The 2653-nt window shown below is 33.7% G+C and overlaps 2 protein-coding genes across 2 annotated transcripts in view; both read left to right on the forward strand.

The window, feature by feature from the left end:
* LOC103599016 (zinc finger protein Rlf-like) overlaps nt 1-2057 on the forward strand; it is a 92044-nt gene extending 89987 nt beyond the window's left edge. Inside the window, exons 9-10 of the mRNA XM_008583089.1 lie at nt 1531-1945; nt 2053-2057. Of these exons, the coding sequence (XP_008581311.1) occupies nt 1531-1945; nt 2053-2057 (420 nt within the window). The remainder of the gene's footprint in view (nt 1-1530; nt 1946-2052) is intronic.
* ZNF654 (zinc finger protein 654) overlaps nt 1951-2653 on the forward strand; it is a 3027-nt gene continuing 2324 nt past the window's right edge. The window contains exon 1 of the mRNA XM_008583088.1: nt 1951-2611. Within this exon, the coding sequence (XP_008581310.1) occupies nt 2137-2611 (475 nt within the window). The 5' untranslated portion in view covers nt 1951-2136. The remainder of the gene's footprint in view (nt 2612-2653) is intronic.

Below are 2653 nucleotides of genomic sequence, written 5' to 3' on the forward strand. Positions count from 1 at the left end.
CAGATAGAACTTGGGAGAAAGAGAAATTCTGTTTTGAACCAGTGGATTTTGAATTTGGTATTTGGTATATCTGGAGAATCTAAGTGGAAAAATCCAATTGTAATAGATATTTAGGAATATGAATTCAGAAAGGATTCCAAGCTGGAGATGATGGATTTATAGGGGCAAACTAAAGTTAGTGGAATAGATTTGATTCCCATTCATTCTGCATAACATTTACTTAGAGATCGCTATGCACCTACTTCTATGGTAACCATAGGGGATACAAAAAATGAGAAACTGTCCCCTGTGATTTAGGAATTCCAAGTTAGGGGTGGGGGCATACACAGATAGTTATAAAACAATATGAAAATCTTTGTAGAAATAAGTGTAAGTTATTCTCAATGGAAGGAATAGGAAGTGTTTAACTGTACCTCAGGGCAGAGGCCAGAATAGATGAGGAGAAAAAACCTTCAGGCTAGAATTGGTTCTCAGAGAAAGAATAGGAGATCAGTAGGAGTTTATCAGCTAGATAAAGTGGGAGTAGGATGTGCAAAGTTTAAGATCTGCCTATGGAACTGTAAGTAGTTCAGCAGGTTTACACAGAATGTAAGGGACTAAGAAGACATAAGGCTTGCAAGGTAGTGTTCCTCCCTGTAATCTACAATATGCCATATGAAGGGAGTATGATGAATATACGTGTACATAAATGTGATTTTAAAGACATTATTATGGTAACTCCTGTTCAAACAAGCATTTAGATTATTCGAAACCACTAAGAGCATGATTTATCACTTTAAGATGGATTGACAACAGATTCCCAAGTAAAAGCTGATACAGTCATCTCTGAGTTATCAGTAACAGTTTCAAAGCTTGAGTAATTTTCAGATAATTTCCAGTAGGCTCATTATTCTTATACCTTATTAGATTTGGAAAGATTGCAAATGTCCTCTTCATGTGGGCCACATTTCCTCCTTCTTTGGATTAAAATATTACTTAGTAAGTAAAATAAGTAAGATTAATTAGTATAGCATTATAAGTTTCTGTAAGCAGTTTTTAAAAAAATCTAGTTATGTCTTAACATGGAAAATTGATAAATCCATTTAAATACATATAATTTAACCTTCCTGCCGAAGAATGTAAGATTAGTACCTAAAATTATAAATGGGGGTCTAGATTTGCAAGAAATTTTAATCACCATAAGTTTATGAAGCACCTTATATTATGGTTAATAAGGCTTGTCAAACTTGCAAATTAAATAAATTGGAAGCCAGAATGCTATCCATTCCAGATTATTCTCAAGTTAAAAAAAAAAAAGAAAAGAAAAGGATATATTAGTTATATTTAAAGATTTCAGGCTGCCAACTGAACTTTGGAACACTGTGTTTTTATCAACTTTCATTTCAGAGTTGTATTTAAAAAAAAAAAAACAGCTATTGTAATCATATTTTTTTAAAAGTATTTAGTAGTAACACTTTTCNAAAAAAAAAAACAGCTATTGTAATCATATTTTTTTAAAAGTATTTAGTAGTAACACTTTTCTTTTTACAGGTTGAAGAAGAAGGCTTGCAAATTTGTGTTGAGATATGTGGTTGTGCTCTACAACTCGACCTTCATGATGATCCCAAAACTAAATGTCTAATTTATAAAACAATTGCACATTTTTTGCCTAATGATTTGGAGATCCTCAGGATTTGTGCACTCTCAATATTCTTTCTTGAGCGCTCCTTAGATGCTTATCATACTGTTGAAGAGCTTTACAAACGTCCAGATGAAGAATATAATGAAGGCACAAGTAGTGTTCAAAACCGTGTTCGTTTTGAATTACTTCCAATTTTGAAAAAGGGATTGTTTTTTGATCCTGAATTCTGGAACTTCATAATGATTAAGAAAAACTGTATAGCATTACTGAGTGATAAATCAGCAGTTAGATTTTTAAATGAAAGTACACTGGAAAATTCTACAGGTAATCTAAAAAGGACAGTGGAACAGCAAAGTTTAAATGAAGCGCCTGACTCTCTTACAGATCAGAGCACTGGGGAGACTGATCTTGATGATCCATCTGGAGCACAGTTTAAAGGTCATATTAATACAAAGAAAAACCTTATAGCTATTAATACTTCCAAAGTAGATCACAGTGTCCCAAGGCATCGGTGTATGTTATGTAACAAGGAATTTCTAGGTGGTCACATCGTACGGCATGCTCAGGCTCATCAGAAAAAAGGCAGTTTTTCATGTGTAATATGTTGTAGAAAATTTAGAAACAGAGGACTTATGCAGAAGCATTTAAAGAATCATGTTAAGAAGATGCAGAGACAGCAAATTGCTGCAGCTCAACAGGACGATCAGGAAATCACTGCTTTGGAAGAAATAAATTGTTCCAATTCTTCCATTTCATTTGAAAATGGAAATTCTGATAGTAAAGATTTAGAAGTAGGGACTCTTACTGCTTCCAGTGTTGGAAACCAAGAAGTCACCCCTGAGCATGTGGCTGAATTCACTGAAATTCCTGTAAGCATACCAGAAGATGTTATTGAAAACGTTATTGAAAATGGCAGTCCTGATACTTCTTTAAATGTCTTGAAGCCTTTACCTGAATGTGAGGATTATGAGGAGGAAGAGGATGAAGAAGGTGATTATGAAGACGATGATTATGACCTAAATCAAGAAACTT

The sequence above is a fragment of the Galeopterus variegatus genome, unplaced genomic scaffold (assembly GCF_000696425.1).
Source record: "Galeopterus variegatus unplaced genomic scaffold, G_variegatus-3.0.2 Scaffold2826, whole genome shotgun sequence".
In the NCBI taxonomy this organism is placed as follows: Eukaryota; Metazoa; Chordata; class Mammalia; order Dermoptera; family Cynocephalidae; genus Galeopterus; species Galeopterus variegatus.